The 27,627-nt window shown below is 45.0% G+C and overlaps 2 protein-coding genes across 4 annotated transcripts in view; one reads left to right on the top strand and one right to left on the bottom strand.

The window, feature by feature from the left end:
- LOC147017426 (uncharacterized) overlaps nucleotides 1-15,596 on the top strand; it is a 54,530-nt gene extending 38,934 nt beyond the window's left edge. The window contains exon 3 of one of the 3 annotated variants that reach the window (XM_085847087.1): nucleotides 12,251-15,596. In XM_085847087.1, the coding sequence (XP_085703213.1) occupies nucleotides 12,251-12,799 (549 nt within the window). In that variant the 3' untranslated portion in view covers nucleotides 12,800-15,596. The remainder of the gene's footprint in view (nucleotides 1-12,250) is intronic. The other 2 variants (XM_085847086.1, XM_085847085.1) reach the window with 2 other exon arrangements.
- Nucleotides 15,597-17,805: 2,209 nt separating this feature from the next.
- LOC147017425 (solute carrier organic anion transporter family member 5A1-like) overlaps nucleotides 17,806-27,627 on the bottom strand; it is a 55,744-nt gene continuing 45,922 nt past the window's right edge. Inside the window, exons 8-9 of the mRNA XM_085847083.1 lie at nucleotides 20,314-20,378; nucleotides 17,806-18,496 (exon numbers count right to left, since the gene is read on the bottom strand). Coding sequence (XP_085703209.1) covers nucleotides 18,144-18,496; nucleotides 20,314-20,378 — 418 coding nt within the window. The 3' untranslated portion in view covers nucleotides 17,806-18,143. The remainder of the gene's footprint in view (nucleotides 18,497-20,313; nucleotides 20,379-27,627) is intronic.

The raw sequence follows: 27,627 nt of genomic DNA, 5'->3' as shown, positions 1-27,627 counted from the left end.
ACAAACTCAAAGCACGGAAAGTAAAATTATAAATTTTAATGATAAACTTTGTTACAGGAACACATAGTATGACATCAAGTGATCCATATTACACATTATAAAGTGCATTTGTTCATGTACACATCCTGTTAAATTTGTACAGCAATCAGCATCAGATTCCCCTTTTTCATGTAAAATAAATCCAATTATAAATGTAAGTTTTATTCATATATTAATCAACAATATGTATTTTTGAAAGTTAATGGAAGGAGATGAGGTGGCTCAAAGCTGAGGTTCGCCTCAGGCATCTAATATATCCCTTGCACCGACCCTACCTGTTAACCTAGCACATTATATAAAGGATATTTATATTTTATTATCGACAGACATGAATTGTTCATGAATCCAACACAAATGAATTCAATATTTTAAACAACATTACCTTTCCACGTCACAAACGAAGTCATGACAAAGCACTGACTCCAACAATAAGCTTTAATCTCACTTAGTATTCATCAATTCCGAGCTGTAATCATACTATACACTTCTGACCCGTGGACCACAGGATCCGGAAACAATCACACACCGTACGATTGCAGGTGTTGTGACGTACAATCACGTCATAAAAGTGAGTTAGAACCCGGAACCATTACGGGTTCTAAAATGGTTGCGGGTTCCATTCCATTGTATATCCATTCATTCGGAGCTGCACACCGATCGAGATGCTTTTAACTGTGACGTCACAATTAAACTCTTCACAACGCATCTAGTAACTGGCAATCATGAACGTGTGTGGTCATAATCGACTCCACTATGGCTTCTGATGTAACAAAAATCTATGACGACATAAATTATATCATGAACTATATATTGATTAGCGATCTGGACCCATTTATCGATTTACCTGATTGCTGTACTTGGAATGATGTCTCTCGATATTAAATGCCGATCAAAGCAATGTTTATGTGGTTTTAGGAGGGGAAAATCGAGGTGGTATGAACCCTCGAGGGATAAGGATGTTAAGGAATTTGTGGGCAGATAGAAAAAACAGAAATGATACACAAAAATGAAGGCAACCTCGTATTTTACGTTTGAACACTACAAGAGTGTATGAAGCAGTCCAAATTGATACTGAAAATTACACTCAAAACCATGCTCCTCTGATTTAGATGGTAATACTTCAGTAATGATTGCCTTATACCATGAGAACACAGAAAATGATTGATTTAAATTTTTGAGTGTGTTATGTTAAAAAAAAAAATTTATGAAAATATTTAAGGCTCATAGTGGAGTTACCTTATACACACACATATATATCCATATGTCTATATATCTATATATCTATATCTCTGTGTGTGTCTCTCTCTGTCACACACACACACACACACACACACACACACACACACACACACACACACACACACACACACACACACACACACACACACACACACACACACACACACACACACACACACACACACGCACACACGCACACACACACGCACACACGCACACACACACACACACACACACCATTGTTATATGAGACAAATACAGTCAGTGAGCTTGGCAGAAGTGCAGTCACTTCCCAGGGCACTCTTGGTATGAGCGACGTCATGACAATGGCTCCACATTTCTCACCACATTGAGTAGAACATTTCCTAAGGAGGAATTCCCTTCTCTGCATGGATGCCAACCTATGGGAATTGTCAGTGCTCTTATCCTTTAAAATGCTGAATGTTAAGAAAGGAAGCAGTACATACCATTATTAAAGTCTTTGGTATGACAAGGCCAGGATTTGAACCACCAAACTCCTTGACTCGGGGCGGATGCTCAAACCATAAGGCCGCAAAATCTTGTGATTCTTATTATTTTCCCCCCATGCACATGAAGCGAAAAGTGGGGTTAAGCAATTGGTTTCTTTATGATCAATTGGTGTCGTAAGCCTGTCTGTCTTATCAGTTTATGATCGAGGAACTACTTATGTAAATTGAATGTTATATTTTCAACACTAATCAGAACATGAATAGAAAGACAAGTCTTTCATAGAAGAGTACTTTATCTTTGAATTTGACCCAATCGCACATGCGCAGAGAGGGCTAAGAGAGAGAAAAATTTTTATTCTGTCTACCTGCCTGCCAGTCAAACAAAATTTAAAATAGGACCACGCATCCTGAAGCTCGCCTGGATCAGGAGCAATAGTCACTCAAACCACACACAGACCCCTTCAGACCCCAATTTTTTTATGCCATGAACAAACTTTGGTATATCATGGGTGATGCAGGTTGTGATCAAGTTTCATCAAAATCATGCATGCAGTTTTGGAGAGGAGAGCAAATACCTATTTTTCTTTTTTGGGGGGAGGTCAGGTCAGGTATAGGAGCATGTGCCAGAACAGCGCGTCGCTGCGTCCACTTTCCGCCGGTACTCCAGGGGCCTCCGTCTGGCCATCCCCCAAGCAGATGCCAGGCCCATCCCCATCTCCTTGAGATGATGGTCAACCTGCTGCAACCATGAGGCACGTGGTCGGTCCACTGGCCTCCTCCACTCATGAGACTCCCTCGCTGAGAGAATCTGGTGAGCAGGATCAGCGTCAGGAAAACGAGCCACATGTCCATACAGCCGCAACTGACGCTCACGGACTATGCAGGTAACAAATCTCATCCGAGTCTCTCTCAGCAACCGCTCGTTGGACACAAAATCTGACCAGCGATAGCCAAGGATTCTCCAAAGACACCTGGTACCAAAGGAATTAAGTCTCCGTCTCAGATCCTTGGTCAGAGTCCAAGTCTCGCACCCATAGAGCAAGAATGGAAGTAACAAGGACCTGAAGACTCGGACTTTCGTCCTCCCGCACAGGTACCGGCAGCGCCACACCCCATGATCCAGTGAATCCATGACTCCCCAGGCCCGACCCAGAGGTCTATTGACCTCTGACTCGCAACCAGCAGAGACATGAATATCACTGCCAAGGTAAGTGAATCTCTCCACGACCTCAACATCCTCACCACAAACAGACACAGACAGGACAGCAGCATCCAAGATGTCACCGAAAGCCTGGATCTTAGTTTTGACCCAAGAAACCCGTAATCCCAGCAGCTCCGACTCCTAATTCAGCACCACGAGGGCCCCCAAAAGGATGTCTAAAGTCTCTGCAAAGATGACTGCATCATCTGCAAAATCAAGGTCCGAGATCTTGACATTCCCAAACGATGCACCGCAACTTGATCTCTCCGACATCCTCCCTAAAATCCAGTCCATACAAGTGCTGAAAAGTGTGGGGGCAAGTACACACCCCTGACGAACTCCAGTAACAACTGGAAATAAGTCAGAGGTGGTACCACCACACTTCACAGCACTCTCAGTACCAGAGTAGAGTTCAGACATCAGATCGATCAGTTTTGATGGCACCCCACGAAGACCAAGAATCCTCCAGAGGACATCCCGATTCACTGAATCGAACGTTTTACAGAGATCAACATAAGCTGCAAGCAGCCCCTGCCGAAACTCTCGTCTGCGTTCGGTGAGGACACGAAGGGCAAGGATACGGTCAATCGTTGACCTCTTTGGTGTAAAGCCTGACTGCTCTGGACACTGGTGCTCAAGCAGATGGTGGCGAACCCTATCAAGAATTATCCGAGCAAAGACCTTGCCCGGCCACTGAGAGCAGCGTCACCCCTCGGTAGTTGTTGCAGTCATGGCGATCACCCTTCCCTTTCCAGAGAGGGACAACAAGGCCCCTCTTCCAGTCAGTTGGGATGATGCCTGTGTTCCAGGCAGAGCACAAAACTGCATGCAACGACACGAGTGCAGCATTTCCACCAGCCTTGAGAAGTTCGGCATGGATGCCACAGATCCCTGGAGCTTTGCCCCGTTTCAACTGGTTCACCGCAGCCCGTGTTTCCACAAGCGAAGGTGGACCACAGTTGATTCGAGGGTCAGCAACAGGGATTGTAACACCCTTGATGTCCAACTCGACAGCTGGGGGATCAGCCTGGTACAACCGCTCAAAGTAACCGGCCCAGCGGGCCTTCACTTCAGACTCCTCTGTCAAGAGCCTACCACTCTCTTGTCTAACTGCAGTGCTCCGAGGGATGGACTTGGATGAACGTAATGCGCGAATTCCCCTGTAAGCGGGACAAGAATCAGCTGTCCACAGGTGATGCTCTATCCCCTCACAGAATCCTCGCACATAGGCCTCCTTGTCCACCTTAGTGCACGTACAGTTTTACGCCTCAGCTCCCTGAACAGCTCAACTCTGCCATTCAGCCTGGCCCTGCGACTCTGCTCAATGGTATCCAGTGTCCCTTGAGAGACAAAATTCTTCTTTGCTCTGCGGTGAGCTCCAAGACATCCACCGGCAACATCAAGGACGGTGGTCTTGAAGGCGCTCCACAACTCTTCAGGACCCCCCAAAGCACCCAGACCCCCCAAGTGTCCACTCAGCCTGTTCACAAACTCCTCAGCTTGGCAACATCCAGCCTAGGCTGGGATGGTACCATTCTCCAGGATTTAAGGTGCAGCTTTAGAGTTGCTACAACAAGCCTGTGGTCAGTATTGAGGAACTCAGCACTCCGGTAGACCCTGCAGTTCTGGATCATCCTCCAACGACCGTCAATGAGGACATGGTCAATCTCCTTTGTCCCACCACCAGCGTTGGAATACTAAGTCCAGCGATGAGCTTGTGGGCGCTGAAACCATGAACCAGCCACCCTAAGTCCATGACTTCTTGCAAAGTCAAGGAACTTAGTGCTATTCTGGTTCATAGTTCCTGACCCATGGGGACCAACACACACCTCATAACCATCCCTATCAGTTCCAGTCGATGCATTGAAATCCCCCAAGACTAGAAGTGTATCTCGTCTGGGGCACTGATCAACCACAGACTCGAGCGTGGCGTAGAATGCATCCTTCACGGTGAGATCACTCGCCTCAGTCGGAGCAGAAACAGAGACCAGGGAAATGACACCTAAGGAGTGACGAATCCTTAATCTCATAATACGCTCGTTGACCGGTGTTACCTCAATTATCATTGGGGTCAGCTTATTGGACACAGCTACAGCAACTCCTTGGGTATGGTAACCATCAGAGCGACCAGACCAATAGTAGGTGTAACCACCCACCATTATCTCGCCACAATCCGGTCTCCGAACCTCAGAGAGAGCTGCAATCCCGATGTCCAAACGCTTGAGCTCAGATGATAACAGAGACAGGTGATCATCCTCTCTTAGGGATAGGACATTCCAGGCACCCACCCGAAGGGACCGCCTCAGGTTAACCCAAGGAGACCGCCGTCTGGTGGACGACACCTCAGCACCACTCTGACACACTCTCCCGCAATCTGACCCAGGGATGTTACCCCGTGGTTTCCCTCCTATCATCAAAGATTGGGGGTCCCGAAGGCTTTGCCCCAATCCCTTCATCTGGTGAGCTGCCCTGCGAAGGGAAGCTGCACAGGAGGTACTCCCACGGAGTGGGTTTTCAGATTTTTTTGCGTTTTTGCGTTTTGCAGAATGAAGGGTTTTACGGTGGCTGGAGTGCAAATCCTGCCACCAACCTCCTAATAAGAAGTAACCCAACTGCAGGAGGAAGTCCGCAGACACAGTTGGGCACTAGACATGGATGGCTGTTGGCTCACAAGGAGCTCCTCTGCCCTTTGACAGGTTTTGTTTTTAATCCTGCAGGGTGTCCATATCCAAACACCCATAGACCCCTTCAATGAGAATATATTTTGATGTGGTCAATACACTTTCGTGAGTCATCAGATGTGAAGCTTGTGGCTAAGTTTCATCAAAATCGTGTGTTTAGTTCAAGCGACAATGACTGAAGACTGACTGACTCGCTGACCTACACCTCCAAACACTGCTCAATTGCATAAACTGACTGAAGTCCAGGTGAGTTAAAAATCATTCCAAACAGGAAACTTACCGTTTAAGGATGTCATAAAGGACACAAACAACAGGCAACAGGCACGAATAACTAATGCAACGTGATAGATAGGGTGATGTAATAGACATTGGGTAAAATGGCGGTAAAACGCAGAATCAATTTATATCTATGCCTTTAAACCTTTATTACCCTCGCTCAAGGAGAGGTTATTGCACTTGCATCCGTTTGTTTTTGTCCGCACAGAACTTTAGTGCTTTTCTCTGCAACTGCTTGTCAGATTGACAAACTTTTCACTATTGGAACGACGACTCATGTTGAATGTTACATTGATAATTATGACGTCATAGGTCAAGTGGTGTGGCAGCCATGTTGGAAAAAATGAAAGACTTTGAACCTCTATCTCTGAAACCGCACCAAGGAAATTTTTTTAACTTGGCACATGGCGAGTACTACCTTCATGGGGAATAAGTGTGATTTTTTTATGTTATAGATGCCTTCATTATGTCATAATTGCATATGTAGAATGCTATATCCGATCAGTATAAATCTTTTTGTGGGTCATCTCGGAATAAATTGGTCCACAGAAAAAAAGAAAAAAAATGACCAGTCATGTGGTTCAGCAGTCATATTGGTTTTTTTTTTTAAACCTTCTCTGAAATGGCTGAACAGATCGAGGTAAAACGTTACAGGTATGACCACCTATCCATGAGGAACAAAACGTTCACAACTATGATGTCATAAGTCACATGGTTTGGCAACCATATTGGATTTACCCTAAAACCTACCAATAACAAACAAAAAACCTTCTCCAGTCAGCTCTACAGATCGAGTGGATACTTCACACACGTTCCCCAAGCCTTGGGGATACCAGGGTGTTAACGAATAATTGATAGGTCACATGGTCTGGCAGTCATATTGGATTGAGCAAAAATCTTGAAAAAAAATTATTTCTCTTGAACCGCTTCATCAATAGACATGAAACTTCACAATTATGATCTGGTAGTGATGGGGAATACGTTTCGAATTTCAACCTGATCGGACACGTGATCTGGCAACCAGAATTGTTTTTTTTTTTGATCTGGGTTCTTATTTGTTTATTTTTTTTGAATAAGGCTCACTTGGCTGTGTCTGTATGGGTTTGAGGGTAGAGGAGTAGCAGCTGAAATGCAAATCCTATCCAGGTTCCTCCTGATGACTTCATCTTTTGTTTTTGCTTGTTTGGGTTCCTTTTGATGACTACAATGTAGGACTGTACCTATTTGGTCTTCCATTTGATTTGAATTGATATAATTTAAATCCCATTCTAGATTCAATTGAATAATAAAATTTAAAAAACATCACGCGTCAGGGTCAGGCGTCCGATCAAAACAGGACGTCTTGGTACCCGGTCATCACTGCCAGCAGTTATAAAGTGGCAGTTCTACTTATGTCTCATGAATTATGTAACACACCAGTACACAACCACCACACAAAACAAGTCCTGGTGAGGGTCTGCAATCTCTGATTGCTCTTTTTCTTGTTTAAATTGAATTATATACATACATGAAGACAAAAACACAAATCGCCTTAATCATACTTCCAAGAACCATGCTGTCTAACAATATGTCGCATTCGAGGGTATGGGATGTTTTTGGGGGTGAAGAAGAGGCCACCAACATGGCTATGTAATGATCATCTCCATCAACTCGTTATTATTGGAGCCATCGTCAACATCGCGATCACATTATAGGATCAAGTTTATCATAATTATTATTAAAGGAAAATTTCATGATCTTAACTCAAGAGACTAAACTTTAGATGTTCTTCATACAGGAGAATAAGCCTGGTGTTGGCTTAATGGTTAAGGTGACTGGCTTAAGATCTTAGAATCTTGAGTTTGAGCCCCAGTTGTTCCGTTAAATAACACCAGGTCAGTTGACTCAGCCTGTCATCCTTCCAAGGTTGGCAAAATGAGTTCCAGCTTACTGGAAACAGGGGCACTACATCAGTGGCACAGCCATGCTCCCAGCAGCCACAGGCTCCACATCAAATAATAATAACTGAGGAAAGTAAAATTTTATGTTCATAACTCCTTTTCATGAAAATAAATAGCACAAAAACAATGTACAACCGTGTTAATTAAAGGTACAGTTTGGACAAATTTTAAAGTTGAAGTCCCAAACCATATTTTCCCCATTACCCCCTAAGTTTGCCGATTTGCAGTTCACGGGTATTTTCAAGAACGTAACCTCCGCGAACGGCAAGGCCCTCCTGTATATACCTGAACACTGTGCTGAGTATCGTATTCTATGAACTCTCTAATTCTTTATTTAACAGCTCTGACTATTAACCACCATGTGGGGTTCGCTGGAGAACGTGTTTTGGTGCCATCCCAGATGTTCGACTGATGGTGTAGATTTGATAAGGCATTTGTAATTTGTGGAGAGTGCCAGTTATAACTCAAATATACTTTCCGAAAGACACCGTGAGATATTTAATGTCCACCAAGGACCGGTGCTGTCCGACAGGTATTTTGGCTTAACGTCCATCTGATGGACATTAGTACATCGTCTTGCATGCGACACCTGCAGGATGTGAATGTATACCTGGATGTAGGTTTGATCCCATTGTCCACAGCTAAAAGGCATAGTGCTCGTCAATTATATACATCTACTAGTAGGGGTACCCAGGGATGCCCGGAGCTGTTCACTTGTTGGCATTTTTAAGAAATCAAATTGCTTATGAACTCCGTCTGACCGATCATCTGTCCACGACATTTCAAAAACTATTGTACATTTCGCTATCATGTTGAAGATATCTATTGCTCACGACATCATCTCAACCTGATTAGATCATGGCTGTGATTGGCTGAATTGTGTTGTAATGGCAACCATCTCGGTAACTTGGCTCGTGTGCACGATGTTTCAAAAACTGTTCAAGATTTAGCTTTCATATGACATAGATCGATTCCTCATACCACCCAAAAGGCAGGAGAGCGAGAGAGAGTATCAGCTTCGTGTTTAATATTACCTTCACATAGCTAACAAAGGCAAAGGGACTATAGATTAAAAAAAAAAAATCCAACCTTTTTGCAGGGGGGGCTTAAACACTCCCCAGCACTCACTGATGAACCCCTGAAAGTTTGGTGAAGATCATTCGTCCATCCCTGAGAAAAATGGTGACACACACACACACACACACACACACACACACACACACACACACACACACACACACACACACACACACACACACACACACACCGCTCTTTTTGTGTAAATTAATGAATCATTTGAGATCAAATAATTCTGACTTTGGATCGATATAATTTTATAATAATGTATATGCTATTAAAGGTAGCAAAGCCTGCAGGAAGCATTAGTGTCATCTTGTCATGTTTAGCATTCCATTTCACACATCCTGCTCAAGATGCAAAATAATTAGAATGTGGAAAAAAATCCTCATGATTTCCAACAATAATTTGGAATAGCTGTCCGACAGGATGGTGCACAGGTAGCGCATTTACCTTTGAGCTGTCTGCAGTCCAGGGTTGATTCCTGACCTGAATATAAACTAGCGGATGCATTAGTGCTTCACAGCCAGGGTGTTGTATCACAATGTTAGACATCCTTTGGATGTACATTAAAATGGGTATCACGTCTGCTAGCAACACTATTAATTAAAACATAATGGACGTTAAACATCCCACGATATATTTTGTATGCCTGGTGTTGGTGTTATTGTTCGGGTGGTGGGCTTGGGATCCGAGGATCCTGAGTTCAAATCCCACTCGGCTGTTGAATTAATACTCGGTGGGGTTGACTCTGCCCGTCATCCTTCCGAGATCGCCAAAATGAATGCCCGCTCGCTGGTATCCTGTATTGGAGTGGCGACCCGTTCAAGATTGTACCCAATAGCCAAGAAAACTGCTTAGGCAGCACCAACGCTCTGCACAGAGTACGGTCCCATTGGATCGATGGATGACTATATTTTGTGAAGTATTGTCGAATTATCGTTGGCACCACAAACAAATTACAAATTCCTTGTCAAATCAGCTGCAGTCGAACGTGGGGCCTGGCCAGCCCATTTGTGAAACACTTGGGTCAATCCTTCCCTAAAGGCCCTGTCATACCTTGACGTTTTAGCCAGCATATGGCAAGGTAACAAAATGTATGCAAAACGCTGGCGTACGCTGAACTATTGATGTTTTTTTCCAGTTTTGGATGTATGCATAACGTATTAGTAACGTACACAGAACGTTTCAATAACATATAGATAACTTATACCAACGAATGCTGAGCGTGTTGTCGGCGTTCACAACCTATGCCCAACGATAGTCCAACTTATGCATAGCGCGCAGCAGCGTATCACCGACGATCACGTGGCGTAGCCGATTAAAAGGCTGTGGCTCGACAATTCAAATCATAACCGCACTAGACATCGAAGTGTCAAGCCGCAGTCACACCTTGACGTTTTAGCCAGCATATGCCAATGTATAAAAAATTTGCTGAATACGCTGGCACACGTCGAATACGTTATGGGTAAGTTTTGTGTACGTTAAGAGCATGCTGAAGCACGCTGGCATAAGTCGTAGTACGCCGAGTACTTCGACAAATTTTCAGCATGTTGAAAATTTTTCGACGTATCCAGCGAATGACGCGCACGTTCCACATAAGCTGGCATAAGTTTTAGGCACGTTACGCGATCGTTGACACACGTTACTTGTAAGTTACTCATAAGTCGAAACATGTCGAGGTAATGTTTAGCATACCCGAAACTTAATTTTTAACCTATGACTAACGTGCTTTGAACCTATGTGTAACGTATCTCCAACGCACATTGACGTATTTGATTGACGTCTTCCGGACGACCACAGAACTTACTGAACGTGTTTCTAACTTGCAGCTACCGTATTGGCAGCGTTTAAGGGAATTGCTATATAAAAATGGGCTTCACAGGAGGAACCTGTCAGTGTTCCAGACTCCATGGTTTTTTTTTTTGGTTTCTTTTTATCTTGCCAAAACGAAGTTTTTGCAAGATATGTTAGTCAGCTTGTATGTTTTTTTTTTTTTGTTTGTTTGTTTGTTTGTTTGTTTGTCTGTAATCACGTATAAAAAATTCTGCAGAGCACAGTTATCATTGGAAATTTTTGTAACTTCGCATATCAGAGGCCTATAGAGGTCCCTTTCAGTGCACAAAATTTTGAAGGTCAAGGTCAAAGGTCAAGGTCACTTTGTCGCAAATCAGGGGAGTCGACGAAACCCTTATTTTTTTAGTAATTTTGATCGGATCGTCTTCAAAATTAATGGGAACATAGGTCATGGTCTGGCGCTCAGCTGATTAATTTTTGGTGGCGATTGGCCTTGACCTTCATGGTTAGCGCCTGAGGTCAAACATATTTGACCCCAAGGTCAAATTTTCAAGTTTTAGGAACCATATCGTGTAGTACCTCAAATTTAACACCTCGATGAGTGCTTTCGAGATATGTCAAGCTTGAGACATTATGACATCATTTGGTGACGTTATGAGGCAAACGCATATTTTTCATGGTTACTCTGTAGAACGATTCTCATCAGAATCTCTCGTAGGCAGATATTCCTCAAGGAGTCGCTCCTGGTGGATAGCAGCTCTGTTCACCTCAGTGTGACCTGAAAGAAGTCACACGTGGTCACCTTTTGGCAAGATATGGGTCACCCTGCGGGTGACATTGTTTTTATTTTTTCTTCGGTATGACGGTGATGTTGACACTTCGATTTCTAGTGCGGTTATGATTTAAATCGTTGAGCGGCAGCCTATTAATTATATTATATTATAACCGCACTAGAAATCGAAGTGTCAACATCACCGTCATACCGAAGAAAAAAAAAAACATGGAGTCTGGAACACTGACGGTAAACATTACCTCGACGTGTTTCGACTTATGAGTAACTTACAAGTAACGTCTGTCGACGTGTGTCAACGATTGCGTAAGGTGCCTACAACTTATGGCCAGCATATGCAGAACGTGTGAGTCACACGCTGGCGTACGTCAAAAAATTTCAAGCATGGAAAATTTGTCGAACAGCTCGGCGAACTACGATGTATGCCAGCATACTACGACGTATGCCAGCGTGCTCTTAACGTATACAAAACTTACCGATAATGTATTCGACGTGTGCCAGCGTATTCGGCAAATTTTTTATACATCGGCATACACTGGCTAAAATGTCAAGGTGTCAGGGCTTCTACAAAGCACACAAAAAGTGGGAATATTTGGAGCGATTAAAGTAGTAATAGTAGTTGTTTTGTATGTGCAAATCTTGCTGAGAGCTGTGCTGATGCACAAGTGTGGCTTGCAAGTGGAAATGGCTGAAGTAATCTGAAATAACATTCCTACATAAAAGTGCATTCTCTGTTGCAGGTTTGTTTGCTAAAGTGCAATGACTTGCTGTCCTCAAGATCAGTGTGGGACGATTGTCGCAGCACAATATCAGCCATGTCCCTGGATAAACGCTATGGCGGTTTCATGTCCAAGAATAAGGGATGGAAAGGCTGGAGGGTGCAGGACAACTACCTCCGATCAAGAAGCGCCGAGGATGAGACTCTGGAGGAACAGGAGTCTACAATGGGCTTGACTTGGCCGTCTGTGGAGGATGAGAAGGGTGGTCATGCACTCACTTTGCAGCGTATCTGGAAAGGGGTCCAGCATCGCACAGACGAATCCGCTCAGCCAGGGAAAGAGGAGGAGCGGGAGGAGATGGATGAAGGGATTGACTCGGGACCCTCCCAGGAGCTTTCTCACCTCGAGAAGCGCTACGGAGGCTTCATGCGACGCGTAGGTCGACCAGGAGGGAAGGCGAAGATGCACACAGTCGATGAGGCAATGCTGAACCACTATCTGACACTACTCACCCAGGGTCATCTCACAAACCTGGACCAAGTTATTCTGAAGGATCTGCTGAGCACCTGAGTTGGCGGTCAGGTGCAAAGTGAGAAGCAACGACTCGGGCACAGGAGCACAGCACATTTATCATTTACACATAGACAGATTTAACCACCTCACAAGATACACAAACACAGCTTAATAATCAAAATCAATCAAACAACAACAACTCTATACGTTCGGAATAATTTTCAAACAATCTTTAAATCCTGTAACCATACCTAAAGTCGTTAATCTAGAAATTGACTCAATATAGGAAGTATACTATACGTTCCTTTGAACATTATGGTTGCTTTGCTTAGAAATCCCCTTTTCATACTGTAAAGGAAACACCATCATATCAAGATGAAACCCCCTGTGCACAGCATGGGATGAAAGTTGATAATGAAAAGGGAAAGGTTGTGGTGGCTGGAGGGGGGGAGGAAAGTGAAGTGGTTAGAATGGTTGGACACTCAAAGCAATTGCTGTTCAATAGACCCATATGTATACTAAAACCGCACTCAGTGGAGCACACACCTCCACCAGGCTAAACAGTTTACATTTTGCATCCCACTGATAGGCCAAATATGAAACCGTACCTGAACCAAAATCGAATTGGCTTGTTCTTGTCACCGACCCAACTCATCCACAACTGTTTGAGATATCATGCTCAAGGACTGACAAACAAACAGTCAAACAGACAGGGCTGAAAACAAAACCTCTGTCCACCTTCGGTGGCGTAGGTAATAATGCATCAATAAATATTGTAGTTCATTAATACTAATAGTCGCCAACTTAGCAGACGCTGAAAATAGTTTCTACATAAGGACTGTGGGGATACACTGTAGGTTATGTGTTGGAGACCCATCTGACCAGTACGCATCAGTTTCCTCAAAATAATAATCACAAACATATAGGATGATCACCAATCCTTGCAATTTGAGGTCAGTATAGTACTCCATGGTGGGCTTGCCCTACAGGTCCAAAGGTGACTCCACAAGTTTCGATTATCACTGCCCTCAACGGGTCTCGATGGACCACATCAAGGGGCAGCACCTGCATTGAAATACAAAGAAGCTGCAATTGACAGACAAATGCAACGTTCCTAAAAGATGGCAGGAGTAGTTTATTCCCTTTAAACCCCCAAATGGCATACTTCTCAAGATCCTCCAATGTAGATGAAGGAACTCTTTCAGTATTGATAAAATGGAAACCGTGTCAAGAGCACATGGCAGAGCCTCCTACCAAAGATGAAATGATGAAAGTTGTTAACTTGATGAAAAAGAACAAAGCCCCACGACCACGAGAGGCGATCAAGGTACCTGGCTGATACACTTTGTATTCGTTACCATCTGGGAAGAAGAAACTGTGCCACAGGTTAAAGATGCAGACATTGTTACCATCGAAAACTGAAAACAATGACTGAGGGTAGCTATTGTGGTAGTGTAACGAAGAGGAGAAACAATATACAGTATATCAAATTGAAAAGACAAACAACACCTTCAACCACAAGTGGTTTACGTGACACTGGCCTGACTGAAGAAATGGGATGAACCTATTTCTTCATTAGGCCGAAGAGCAAGTTGCCTGAACCCGCACAGGATTCGAAAATGGGATAGGGATTGAGATGGCAAAAATGCAAATGGTGTCTTCTGTCGTCGAGCCAGCAAGCTGGGAGCAAAAATTCACATTTATTGCCACATTTGATGCGGAACATTAAATGCTCTAATGGTGGTAAGGTGCTCCATTTGGAACTGTTAGTTTGCTAAATGGAGCTTTTTGATGCCGAGGGTCTGGAACAATAGAAAAATAGTGCTGGTGTCAAAGCCAGTGACAAATTGCAAATTAATAGGAGGATCCCTTGAAGTCGTTATACTCAAACATCAAGACATTTACCGCAAGGAATTCTGGGGCTCAATCCGCCATCTTGGTTTCCAGATGCTGTTCGCAATTCCGGCTGCCGGTTGAGGGAGAGCTTGTCTAAAGAGAGTAAAAGACACCTGGAAACCAAGATGGCAGATTGATCGCCAGTTTCCCCTCTTCCCCTGGAATTCCTTGTGTTAAACATGCGACATCAATAGTTTGAGGGGGGAAAAGGGGGGCATGTCGTCACACAGATTTACCTCCAAAATACCATCCTGAAAGCAAGTGTATCTCCACAGGACTCCAAAGACATTGAAGAAATAATGCCACTGCCCATTAAGAATCATAAAACCATGGCATTCGAGCTGCTGCTTGGCTTGATTGTATGAAACCACTCAGCCAGTCTAATAAACCCCATGTGATCTTAAAATGTCCCATAAAGGTAAACCGACTGTACAAAAAGCACCAAATAGTGCTCCTTATGGCTTTTCCTGCAGGCTGCTTTGAGGCAATCGCTCTATGTACAAGTTACGGTCGTCGTGGGTTCTAGATTTTAGATAAAGCATGACCTGAGCTCCATGTTTTGTTGTGTTTGTGCGTGTTTGAAACCAAATAGAATGGGTGCAGTGTTTGTTGTTGTGAATCAGGCACTGGAAACAAGACCAATACATGACGTACCGTATGTTTTCTCTCAAAACCCCCCCTTCCTCAAATGCTTACCTCGTCACTGTATACCAAGTGGTTCGCTTTTCCCATCCTCCATCCACGGACACATGGCACTTCCCCAGCAACACCTGTCTGACTGCCTCGCACGGGGAAACAAGTGAAAAACTGACACAGACAAAGTTAACACGTGAGCTCTTTTGTGTTTGCAATCAGATTACAATAAAAGTAATTCAGATCTGAAAAAAAAGAAAAAATAAATTACCTTGTTTCCCTTTTTCTTAAACCAGTTTCAAAAATGGGTGCACACTCACCGAGCCTGGGTTCCAATCCTGATCTCGCTGTGGAATGTCATCCAGGTGTTTCACAGGCAGGGTCATTGATCAATGTGTGTGGCCGATGGACGTTAAAGTGGCATCTCGTCTGCCGGTATTAGTTGGTGGACGTCAAATATCCCACGGGTGTCCTTCGTGAGGAGTAGGTGAGCTATCATGGGCACCGTGAACAAATTACAAATTCCTGCGTCGGAGTGGCGACCCATCCAGGATTGTTACCCAAGCTTAACCATGGAAACTACTTCGGAAGCACCGACGCCACACTCTGTATAGAGCATGGTTCACGATCCGATCCGAGTTTCAAAAAGATTTTCATGTTGTGAAGTAGTGGACATGATAAGTGAATTGGAAAGCATGATCGCATCGGTAGGCCCACCTGTGTTGTTTTTGGTGCAATCGAAAACTGCCGCCTGGGCATTGGCAGGAGGAGGGGTGGCATTATGGAGCACACAATCTCCCAACTCTCCGATCTCCTCGCACTTGCTTGCAGACAAGCCGTCATGACAAGCCTTACCAAATAGCAGGCCTTTGCATCGGTTACTTGATATATCAAATTCACTCCAGTACAATCATGCAGCCGGGAAACCAAATTTCATATTCAATTTATTAAATCCTGCATGGTCAGGTGATATAAAACACACGGGTGACACATGAGTGACAGTTTCCCATAGTTTATGCAGTCTTGTACTTTTAAAAGCTTCGTTTTGGTGGGTTTACAGAAATCTAGGCTCATGGAATAGCGAAATAAGATGGAAGAGGATCAGTAGAGAACGACACGGCTTCCCCCAGAATTCCTTGGGTGAAACTCTACCCAGAGTTCAATACAATGTGTGGTCACATTGCACATGTGTGTATGAGTGGCAGAAAGGCAAGAGGTTGGGGGGATAGCCTATAAATAAAATAATTTTTGTTTCAGCATTACCGATAGGCCTGGTAGAATAGCCTCGAAAAGGAATGCATACTCACCTCTGAGCTGTCTAACCTGAGTTTGAATCCCCACCCAGCTGCTTCATCAATGCATGCCATACATTGGATGGATGCTAAGCTGGAGGACCCATCTGCTGTCATCCTGGTGTTTCGTAAGCAAGGTAACTCGATGTGTGTGCCGTCCCTCGGTTGGACGTTAAACTGGGAGACCTGTCTGCCAGCACTGGTATGTGGTGGACATTAAAGATCCCACGGCGTCCTTCAAGAAGAACAAGCGAGTTATTGCCAGCACAATGAACAAATTCCAAATTCCTGCACACTCACTTGAGTATCCTGCGTCAGCGTGGCGACTCGTCCAGGATTGTTACCATAGCCAATAAACTACTTTGGCAGAACCGACACTCTCTACAGAGCATGCATGGTACATGATGATGATGACTTGATGAGAATCATTTAGATCCGTTTCAATGACCTGTCATCAGAACGAATCTTCTAAGCTGCATCCTGACAAGTTTCTAGCAGAATCCCGTGCTCTTGGAAGCACCAGATGAGGGCAAAACGAACAGCACCATTGCTGTCTGGTGGTCGTGTGGTCACTGCGCCCGTAATTGAGCGAGGTACAGCACACATCTCAAACTGTGAAAACCCAAGATAAAAAGAACATTTCTCTACTTGGAAAAATAAAATTGGAAACAGGAAAAGTTCATTTATTTAAACGCAAAAGGACAAAAGGATCATAATGTCAATGAAAGCACAACACACACACACACACACACACACACACACACACACACACACACACACACACACACACACACACACACACACACACACACACACACACAGTTTAAAAAAACAACAAAACAAACAAAAAAACGCTTCAACAATGACAACATATACAAACAATACAAAAGGAGTGCAAAACGTGCAAGTCCCAGTGCAGGATATTGGGAAAAGCATAAAATTCAAATGATTTTTGGAAGGGAAATGTTAAATTACTCAATTTGATCGACATAATTGACTCTAAAACATACAAAAAATTTTCCCAATGGAATAAACAATCACTTGTCCAAAAACAAGAGGTCAATGACACTTTGGAAGTTCAATATCCATCCAATCGATAACGACTTCCTTGACAATATCACCATATCCATCTCCATCCCCATCCCCATCTGTATTGCTCATGGAATACAAAGAACCTTTGCAAGATTTTCAAACCATGGGGTTTTCAACAAAACTGTCGAGAGCGTTTCTCTATTACTGCTATTGTGGATCAGTTATCCCAGGCTTCCTTTGTCATTTCTACCCAATTCTATCCATTACCCTCCCTTTTACTAGTCCCGAGAAGGAAACAGCATCTGAGCCAATAAACTCATCTTTTAGATCCCTCCACCAAAATTCTTCCACATCCAGATCCGAAATAATTAGTGTAAAATGTTTTTACAAGCCGAGTTAGTTAAAAAAAAAAATTTATTATTATTTTAAATCAGATGTTAAACCTTCCGAGCCATTGATTAAATCCCTGAGGTTACCAGAAGAGGCCGCTGCCGATCCCAAATCTCCTAAAAGTCCCTGAGGTTAAATTAAGAAGAAGTTGGATGCAATCACACACTGACCGACATCAAAGCACATGGAGAAGTGGAGTTTGTACGTTCACTATCAAAAGGCTGTGCAGAACGACCAGTGTACTTTGCCTTGATATGCTTTCCTCGCAGAGACCACCAGGTCAGCAACATGAACAGAAACCCAAGCAGCTTGAGAATGGCTACGAGACCGAAATATACCAGGCGGAGAAGGGTCGCATCGTACTCTAAGCAGGAGCTCGTTGCCCCTATGGTCCTGCCGAATCCAGCTGGACCTTGTGGCCCATCATACCATACAGGAGGCGCCCTTTGCTGCCACAACAAGCAGGTCACGTCGATAATTGCTCCAAAAAAAATGGGCGTTGGGATGTAAGCTATGGAGAAAAGGGCAGGGGTTGGGTGTGACAGGTTAGCGGAGTACAGATTTTACTTTGGCAACTATTTACCTCCAAAGTACCATACAGAAAGTAGGTGATCCTTCAAAAGACAGTTGAGAGATATAAATGCAACTTCAATGAAGAGATAATGGGGTCATCAATTTATAAAGTGAAGTGGAGGGGGAGGGGGCTGAAATGAAAATTTTTAACCAGACTCGGTGGTCTAATGGTAGAGCTCTCACTCATAATCTGGGAGGTCGGCAACTCGAAACCCGATTGAATCATATGAAAGACGTAAAAATGGTGTGTTGCTTACTTGCTTGACACTCAGCATTTACAATGATGCAGCACAAACAACCATAGGCTGGCAAACATTGAGCAGGCTTGGTATTCAGACCAGGTCACTCCACCGTGGACGTACTCATCCTATTTTATCAACAATGGATGGAGGCCCTCGATGTCAGACATGAGATCAGGAACGTCTCTTTGGACATATCACGTGCTTTCAATACAGTCTGGCATCCCTCCTTGCTGTCCAAACTCTCTGCCTATGGCATCCAAGGCCATATCCACACATGGCTTACTGACTTACTCAATTCTCATAGCCAAGGTGTGGCTCACACCAGGATCCTCTCCTCTCCTCTCCCTGTCAAGGCTGGAGTGCCACAAGGCAGTGTTCTGGGTTCAGTCTTATTCCTGATTTTCATCGACAATCTCTCACTCTCTGGAAAATCCTCTATCTTGTACTTGATGTCTCCACCTTCCACTGTAACATCCACCATCCTTCAGAAAGGCAGGCATCAGCCTCTTCCTGCTCTTCAGACCTTGACAAAAACACATGGAATATGTCTTCCGTGTCTGTCTCTGTGTGTCTCTGTCTCTCTGTGTGTGTCTCTGTGTGTGTCTCTGTCTGTCTGTCTGTCTGTCTCTCTCTCTCTCTTGTATGGCAACCTCCCCCCTCCCATATACTTTCTTAACAACCCTCTTGAGGAAGTTCAGTTGCTCAAGCTCCTTGGTCTCACTATCAGACATGAGCTTTCTTGGGAACACCACATTTCAAGATCGGCTTCCAAAGCCAGTTGCCAACTGAGCTTCCTCCGTTATACATAATCCTTCCTCAGCACACCTGAACTCCTGTCCACCTACAAGGCCTTCATCCACAGCTTGATTGAATACTGCTGTCCCCCTCTGGGCTGGCACCCCTGCCGAACACAGAGCTCAGCTTGACACTGTGGAAACCATTGCCCTCAAGATTATTGGACTCTTCCATGCTGAGGCTGATTCTATGGGCCTATTATTCTCCCACCACAGAGAAGGTAGGTGGTCTCTGTCTTATATTGCCACTTTTATGGTCTTGCACCCACTGCTCTTTCCATGCTTTGTCCCCCCCCCCCCCCCAATCCTGGTCTGTCTCTCTTTTTGCATCCCGATCTGTCAGTTTTCTAGTTCTTCCACAAACCTCGACTTTGTATACAGAAAACAATTACCATATACTATTGAATGGGGGGTGGGGTGTAGATAGGAGGATATTCTTCCCTCCATATTTGTGGATGTAAAAAGAAAAGATGGCCCTGAATGGTGCCACTGTGGTGATGAAGGTGGTTTGCAAAAGTAAAATGATTCCTCAGAAAATGCCCTTCGGCTCAATCTCACAGTGTAACGTTCTGATCGTAGAATCAACAAGAAAAAGCAAAAAATAAATTCCGAATGATAAATTGTGGGGATGACAGCATGATTGTCATTGGTGATGCAATTTACAGATAATAAATTGTGAAATGACAGCGCAAAGTGATCAGTGACCATTGGCAAATTACCAAGTGTCCGTAAGAGCACGAACTGCATTCCCAGAGCAAATGGCCGTTCATGTGGATCCACCGATCTGCTCGCAGACAAAGGAAAATGGAAATTACTGCTTTCCTACAAATGCACTGAAATATATTAAATAAATAAATAAATAAATAAAAGTAAAAAAAACTTAAATATGCCAGCTTAATGAGTCTGGAGAATCACAAGCAAGGATCATGGCTGGCAGGATGGACTACAGGTAACCACACACACACACACACACACACACACACACACACACACACACACACACACACACACACACACACACACACACACACACACACACACACACACCTCAAAGCTGCCAAGTCTGGGTTCGACTCTCTGCCCTGTTATAACCGGTCATCTCAGTGTTTCACAGACAGGGTGATTCATCAATGTGTGTGCCATCCCTCAGATGGACATTAAAATGGCGTCCCATCTGCTGGCATTATTCGGTGGATGTTAACGATCCCACGGTGTCCTTCGTGAACAGTCGGTGAGCCAATGCCGGCACCATGAACAAATTTCAAATTCCTGCCCTAACCTTAATCGAACATGAGGCCTGGTCAGCTGGTTCATGAAAGACTCGGGCCTAGCTTCCCCCCAGCCAACCCCACAATAATGTGGGAATAATTATGGCCATTGAAGAATAAACATTATCATAAGCAAGGATCAATCAACAGAATATGGGTCCCCAAACCCTGTGGTGGGTGAGAATTAATATTCTCAAAATGGTCCAATCCTGGGGCTACCTGTACCAAATGGGTTTAATGGGAGAGAAGAAAACCAATGAGGTTGGTGTGGATGGAAAGGTAAGAGTTACCTTTGAAAAGGAAAGATGCAGTGGTGGAGCGAAACAGAAAATCAGGAAGGTAACAAATGACAGGTGAGCTTTTAGGCACCGAGATGACTATCTCCACAGGGTGCATGGCATACAAGTGTTCCCAATCAGCTACGATGACCTGGTGGCCACCTGGTCTCCATCCATGGTTCAAGCCAAGCCTACGGAGATTTGGTCTCCCCTTTGGGGAAGGGAGGTGCTGCTTCTCAGCAGGCAAACACTTGAGGTCAACACATTATGCGATACTCCTCAAAGCGATCTTTGTGGTGCACTGGGAGCACCAGGCGAACCAGCCACTGGTCCCATGCAGAGTACAACAGCCCAGATTTATGATCAAACTGGAGTGAGTGGAAGCCTGGGAGATAGATGGTTTGCAAGTTGGTGCCCTTGGCTTGATGGAAGGTACCAAATGTTGTTTGCCAATGGCTGGTGTTACAACGTGGTCAGCATAAAGCTAGATGGTGTTTACGGTAAACTTGAGCATGAAGGTTCACGAATAGGTAAACCATGAACATGAGAGTGTAAAAAAACTTTTATTTTAACTGCTGGCAGGGTACAAAGAAAATTTGAATATTTGTGGAAACAAGAACAAGTTGCCTTCCTACGGTTTGTGAAGCTGCCTTTCAGAAATAGTTTAATCCCACTCCACCCAGCAAGGCTTCAAGTCTGAACTGACAAACCTCTCTCCCTCCTCCATATCCTGGTGGCATCTAGTTAAGTCTGTTTCTGGTGGATGTTCCCCTTCCATTCCCTCCCTTACCGGAAAGGTCTGCACAGCTGACACTGCACGGGAAAAGGCTGAATGCCTATACTCCGTGTTTGCTTCTAAATCTTGTGTCCCAAACCTATTGTTTTCTGCACCCACCTTACCCAATCACACCCAGCTGTCCCTGAACTCTGTGTCCTTTTCTCCTGACAAGGTGGAGAGGTTGCTGTCAAAGCTCGACTCAGATTCTACAACCGGTCCAGACGGCATCAGCCCACGTGTCCTAAAAACCTGTTCTGCTGCTCTTGCTCACCCTCTCTCTGTTCTATTCAGCCTCTCATTTACTCAAGGTCATCTGCATTTCCACCGAGTGATGAGTGTGAAGTTGGAAATTGAAGGGGTGATGATGAATGTCATCAGTGCATATGCCCCACATATGGGGTGTGAGATGGAATATAAAGATTTCTGGAGTGAGTTAGATGAAGTGGTGGAGAGTGTATCCAAGGATGAAAGAGTGGTGATTGGAGCAGATTTCAATGGACATGTTGGGGAAGGGAATAAAGAGGATGAGGAGGTGATGGGGAGGTACGGTCTCAACAAGAGAAATGTGGAAGGGCAAATGGTGGTAGAGTTTGCAAAAAGAATGGAAATGGCAGTGGTAAATACGTATTTCAAGAAGAAGGAGGAACACAGGGTGACATACAAGAGTGGAGGAAAGTGCACACAGGTGGATTACATCTTAAGTAGGAGATGCAACCTGAAAGAGATTAGTGACTGTAAGGTGGTGGCAGGGGAGAGTGTCGCTCGACAGCATCGATTGGTGGTCTGTAGGATGACTTTAGAGGTGAGGTTGAGGAAGAGAGTGAGGGCTGAACCAAGGACCAGATGGTGGAAGCTGAAGGAGGAAGACTGTTGCGTGAAATTTAGGGAGGAGGTGAGACAGGCGTTGGATGGTGGTAAAGATGGGTGGGATGATTGGGCAACGACAGCAGAAGTTGTGAGGGAGATAGCTAGGAAGGTACTTGGTGTGACATCTGGACAGAGGAAGGAAGATAAGGAGACTTGGTGGTGGAATGAGGAAGTACAGGAAAGTATAAGGAAGAAGGGGTTGGCGAAAAAGAAGTGGGATAGTCAGAGAGATGAAGAAAGTAGGCAGGAGTACAAGGAGTGGCGGTGAAAGGCAAAGAGAGAGGTGGCAAAGGCCAAGGAAAAGGCATATTTTTGGATACAAAAGAAGGGGAAAAGGATTTATACCGATTGGCAAGACAGAGGGACCGAGCTGGGAAGGATGTGCTGCAGGTTAGGGTGATAAAGGACGCAAATGGGAATTTGCTGACGAGCGAGGAGAGTGTGTTGAGAAGGTGGATGGAGTACTTTGAGGAGCTGATGAATGAAGAAAATGAGAGAGAGAAGGTTGGAAGAGGTGGAGATAGTGAATCTGGAAGTGGGATGGATCAGTAAGGATGAAGTGAGGACTGCTATGAAGAAGATGAAAAGTGGAAAGGCGGTTGGCCCAGATGGTATACCAGTGGAGGCATGGAAGTGCTTAGGAGAGATGGCAGTGGGGTTGTTAACCAGATTGTTTAATAAAGTCTTGGAAAGTGAGAGGATGCCGGAGGAGTGGAGATTAAGTGTACTGGTTCCGATTTTCAAGAACAATGGTGATGTGCAGAGCTGTGGAAATTACAGAGAGATAAAGTTGTTAAGCCACACCATGAAGTTGTGGGAAAGAGTAGTGGAAGCTCGGTTGAGAAGAGAGGTGACGATCTGTGAGCAGCAATATGGGTTTATGCCAGGAAAGAGCACCACTGATGCAATGTTTGCTTTGAGAATGTTGATGGAGAAGTATAGGGAAGGCCAGAAGGAGTTACATTGTGTGTTTGTGGATTTAGAGAAAGCTTATGATAGGGTGCCAAGAGAGGAGTTGTGGCATTGTATGAGGAAGTCGGGAGTGGTGGAGAAGTATGTGAGGATCGTGCAGGATAAGTAGGAGGAGAGTGTGACAGCGGTGAGGTGTGCGGGAGGAATGACGGACCGGTTTAAGGTTAAAGTGGGATTGCACCAAGGATCGACTCTGAGCCCTTTCCTGTTTGCAATGGTGATGGACAGGTTGACGGACGAGATCAGACTGGAGTCTCCATGGACTATCATGTTCGCAGATGACATCATGATCTGTAGGGAGAGTAGGGAGCAGGCTGAGGCGAGCCTCGAGCGGTGGAGGTACGCACTGGAGAGAAGGGGAATGTTAGTCAGTAGGAGTAAGACGGAGTACATGTACGTAAATGAGAGGGAGGGTGGTGGTATGGTGCGGTTGCAAGGAGTTGAGGTGGGGAAGGTGGATTGGTTTAAATACTTGGGATCAACTGTCCAAAGTAACGGAGAGTGTGGGAGAGAAGTGAAAAAGAGAGTGCAGGCAGGATGGAGTGGGTGGAGAAGAGTTGCAGGAGTGATTTGTGACAGAAGGGTCGCTGCAAGAGTGAAGGGGAAAGTATACAAGACGGTAGTGAGACCAGCTATGTTGTATGGTTTGGAGGCGGTGGCACTAACAAAAAGACAGGAAGCAGAGCTGGAGGTGGCAGAGTTAAAGATGCTGCGATTCTCGTTGGGAGTGACAAGGATGGATAGGATAAGAAATGAGTATATTAGAGGGACAGCGCAGGTAGGACGGTTTGGAGACAAAGTGAGAGAGGCGAGATTGAGATGGTTTGGACATGTGCACAGGAGGGAAACGGAGTATATCGGGAGAAGGATGTTGAAGATGGAGCCGCCAGGCAGGAGGAGAAGAGGAAGGCCAAAGAAGAGGTTCATGGATGCGGTGAGGGCGGACATGCGGGTGGTTGGAGTGTCAATGGAAGATGTGGAGGATAGAGCGAAATGGAGACGGTTGGTCCGCTGTGGCGACCCCTAACGGGAGCGAGCCGAAAGAGGAAGAAGAAGATCTGCCATCTGGTTGGAAATCAGCAAACATCACTGCCCTGCACAAAAAAGGTGCAAAAACAGATCCCTGCAACTACAGACCAATCAGCCTTCTCTCAATCAGCAAGGTTATAGAATCCATCATCGCTTCAGACATTAAATCCTTCCTCTTCTCCGATCATCCGATTTCCGATCATCAATTTGGATTCAGACCAGGTTACTCTACCCTGGAGATGCTGCTTCTCCTCTCCCAACAATGGATGGAGATCCTCAATTCCAGACATGAGATCAGAGCCACATCCCGAGATATATCACGTGCTTTCGATATGTTCTTTCGACAGGCAGGTCACCAGTCTTTCTGTTTTCTACCGTCTTTTCTCTGGCCTCACCCCCCCCCCCTGCTCTGTCTGACATATACCTCCCTCCCCCCCCCCATATTTCCGCAGGGTGCTCATGGTCCGCCAACAACCCCCTTCTGGTAAAACTACCAAATCATGAATCACTGCTCACCTTCACTCTTTCATTCCTCTTTTTTTTCCACCTTTGGAATAAACAGGTCAGGTCAGGTCAGGTCAGGTATGGGAGCATGTGCCAGAACAGTGCGTCGCTGCGTCGAATATTTGGAATAAACTCCCTCACTCTATTCATTCCCATTCTTCCCTCCAGGCCTTCAAAACAGCTGTTCACCACCACCACCACCACCACCACCACCACCACCACCACCACCACCTCTTATCATCCCTCATCCAAATCCACGATCTTTTCTACCCCCAAGCCCACCTCCTTCAAATACCCTGCTTTTCTTCCTGAAAGTCCCTGTAGTGTCCATCTTGTATTCCCCATGTTCCCCACTGTTTTGTCCTTCCCTCTCCCATCCCTCTTGTATCTTGCTCCCCTTGCTGTACATTCTTTGTGTTAGCTCTCATACGAGCCTCGACAGTGGATACAAAAAAAAGGCTTCACGTTGGTGGTGCATCACAATCTCCCATCACCCCGCATCCCTACCCATGATCTCTACCCCCTTAAAGGATAAATTGCCCAACTCTCTAACTTGTAGGTTTCCTTCCCTCTCCTCTCTCATTTTGTTGCTTGTGCCCATCCACCTGCAGCCCCTATGTCAGTACATTGCCTTTGTGCCCTCGGTTACCTCGCTTTTTCACAAGCCTTGGTTTTGTACACACAGACACAAGGGAGGGGGGGGGGTCATGCAATGACACACCTGGCTGGTATACACATCTTCTTTTGTACGCAGCACAAGGCTAAAGGGTAGGATGATTCGCTGAGGATGTGGCTATGCTGCTGATGTAGTGCCCTCTGTAGGTCAGAACATGAATTTGAAATTTGTCCATGGTGCCAGCAATAGCTCACCTACTCTTCGCGAAGGACACAGTGGGATCTTTAACGTATACCAAATAATTCCGGCAGACGGGCCACCCAGTTTCACGGAAATCTGAGGGAGGGCACACACAATGATGAATCACCCTGCCTGTGAAACACCGGGACGACAGTTTATAGCTGGGTCAAGATTCAAACCGATCTATGTGCCGTTCAGAAGCAAGACAAATTAGAGGCGAGTGTGTGTACCTCTCGGGTCCAGTCCATCTTGCCAGTCCGGTATGCAAATAACACATGCAATCACAGTATTTTGACCCCTCTCTTTCCTAATGTCCCTCCACTCCCTCACCCCCTGCAGCCTGGTGTTGGCTTCAGATCTTGGTGTCTCATGTTTGAACCCCTGTCGTACTGTTGAAACAACACCAGGTGGGTTGACTCAGGCTGTCATTGCTCTGAGTTCGGCAAAATGAGTACCATCTTACTGGCAACAGGGGCACTGCATCAGCGGCACAGTCTGCTTCCAGAAAATTATGCAACCAGCAGCCAGAGGCTACATACGAAACAACTCCCCACCCCATCTCTCTTGTACCTTTATCCACTACTCTCCCTTATTCCTCCATCATACTCACTGTTTTCCTATTTATCAACCCCATCGCCATTAAAACCACCTCCACCTCCTCCTCCTCCTACTCCTCCTCCTACCCCTCCCCATCATCATCCCAGAGGACAATAACAATTCAAGCTGGCAATATTTTGCATGTATGTAAGAAGGGAGAGGCAGCTCCCGGTGTACGTCAACGCGGGACAGAGGCTTGGAAGAAAGGATCAGAGGAGAGAGGGCTAAAGGCTAAAAATCAGTACAAGTTTGGATCAGGACACATTTGTGATTCAAGGGAAGTCTTCTGTTACTCACAAGTTATATTCTTCAATCACTACTTGCGTGTCTCAGAAATCTTTCACAGCTTTTGGTGAGAAAGCATAATACAAAAAAGGACGTTGGCTGGAAATCCGCCAGCCAAAGAAAAAGAAAAAGAAAGAAAGAAAACGAAGTACTCATGCTATACGTCACTGCACATTCTTTATAAATAAATAAAAATAAATAAAGGGAATTAAAATGACAATCAGTCGGACTTTGGTCCACCATCCCAAAGATCCTTCATGGGACTTCAACGCTGTTGTGAAAGCTCCGATCAATAAATGAAGCACGAGTGAATAACTCATCCTTATGGACGGATTAGTTCCTTGAAGAAGTGGCGTACGGCTCGTCATACACCCTTCTCCTAGCTCGCCCGCTAAGTGCTGTAGAACTTCGGAAAACCTGATTGGGAGATGTACTACAATCGAACAACAAAAGCAGTGGACTCCCTCCCTGCCCCTGACTCTGCAGATGTTGACAGCAGCTACGCTGCCTTTTGCCAATCTGTCACTGCAATTTCCAAGAGGTGCATCCCTCGCGTCCATCGGAAAGTATACATTCCTGAATGGGATCCAGAATGCGAG

Source organism: Eptatretus burgeri, chromosome 11 (genome assembly GCF_056783735.1).
Source record: "Eptatretus burgeri isolate ZD-2024b chromosome 11, Ebu_testis_v1, whole genome shotgun sequence".
NCBI lineage: Eukaryota > Metazoa > Chordata > Myxini > Myxiniformes > Myxinidae > Eptatretus > Eptatretus burgeri.
This window is presented reverse-complemented; position numbering and strand designations above follow the sequence as displayed.